The sequence below is a fragment of the Eurypyga helias genome, unplaced genomic scaffold (genome assembly GCF_000690775.1).
Source record: "Eurypyga helias isolate BGI_N326 unplaced genomic scaffold, ASM69077v1 scaffold26581, whole genome shotgun sequence".
Lineage (NCBI taxonomy): Eukaryota > Metazoa > Chordata > Aves > Eurypygiformes > Eurypygidae > Eurypyga > Eurypyga helias.
In genome coordinates this window covers 23,127-24,265 of record NW_010233298.1, presented here as the reverse complement: position 1 = coordinate 24,265, position 1,139 = coordinate 23,127, and the positions used below count along the sequence as shown (strand labels likewise).

Sequence of the window (1,139 nt, the reverse complement as noted above, 5' to 3'; positions counted from 1 at the left end):
TGCTGTTGCCTGTAATTAGTTTTGTTTCAGTAAACCTTGTTCTGAGTAAGAGCAAGACCTTATCGTGTCAAGCGCTGCCTCAGTGCCTGGCAGGAGGTTGCTTTTGGCGCTGAGGACCTGCAGTCCAGCCCAGCAGGACCCGTCTGACAAAACCAGTCCCAGTTTTTCTCCCCAGTCACATCCCTGCAGGCACCTCCACCTGGTTGCCCTGCTCGGGTCTGCTCAGATGTCCTGGGGATGTTTTCATGGGGACTTTAGCATGTTGTTACCATGCTTGCCCTGAAGGTACTCTTATCTGCCTCATCCCTAAAAGGGAGGGATGGAAAACAGGTTTTTTTTGTGTTTCAGTTTCTCCTGGTGCCCAGCCCTTCTTGGAGCAGATACAGAACTCGGCCGAGACCCTCCAGGACTATGGCATTTCGGTGGTGAAGGTAAATGGGGATGAGGACAGGACAGACTATTTCTGCAGATTATTTCTGCAGGGCTTTCTGTGGGCTGGACAGAACCACCTTGCGGGCTGACGGCAGTGGGACCCCACAAGAAAGCAGGTGTTGGCAGCCCAGGGCATCCCGTTTTATCCCTTGCTCCGGCCTTACATCTGCTGCTTGTGGGTTGCATCACACCTTCTGCCTGTGGGACATGGGCAGGTTCCTGTGTCCCAGTGAGGCCCCTCTGCTCCGCTCCAGGGAGACCCCCCCTGCAGTTCTGCCTCCAGCTCTGGGGCCTCCAACAGCAGGAGGACACGGAGCTGTTGGAGCGAGTCCAGAGGAGGCCACGGAGATGCTCCGAGGGCTGGAGCCCCTCTGCCATGGGGACAGGCTGGAAGAGTTGGGGTGTTCAGCCTGGAGAAGAGAAGGCTCCAGGGAGACCTTAGAGCCCCTTCCAGTGCCTGGGGGGCTACAAGAAAGCTGGAAGGGAACTTTTTACAAGGGCAGGGAGTGACAGGACAAGGGGTAACGGGTTTAAATTGAAAGTAGGAGATTGAGATTGGATATCAGGAAGGAATTCTTCCTGGAGAGGGGGAGCACTGGGACAGGTTGCCCAGAGAAGCTGTGGATGCCCCATCCCTGGAAGTGTCCAAGGCCAGGCTGGATGAGGCTTGGAGCAACCTGGTCTAGTGGAAGGTGTCCCTGCCCGTG

At 56.1% G+C, this 1,139-nt stretch overlaps 1 protein-coding gene across 1 annotated transcript in view; it reads left to right on the top strand.

Annotated features, from left to right (window-relative positions):
- Nucleotides 1-1,139, top strand: part of TXNDC16 (thioredoxin domain containing 16) — a 24,497-nt gene that overhangs the window by 717 nt on the left and 22,641 nt on the right. The window contains exon 2 of the mRNA XM_010161698.1: nucleotides 349-431. Within this exon, the coding sequence (XP_010160000.1) occupies nucleotides 349-431 (83 nt within the window). The remainder of the gene's footprint in view (nucleotides 1-348; nucleotides 432-1,139) is intronic.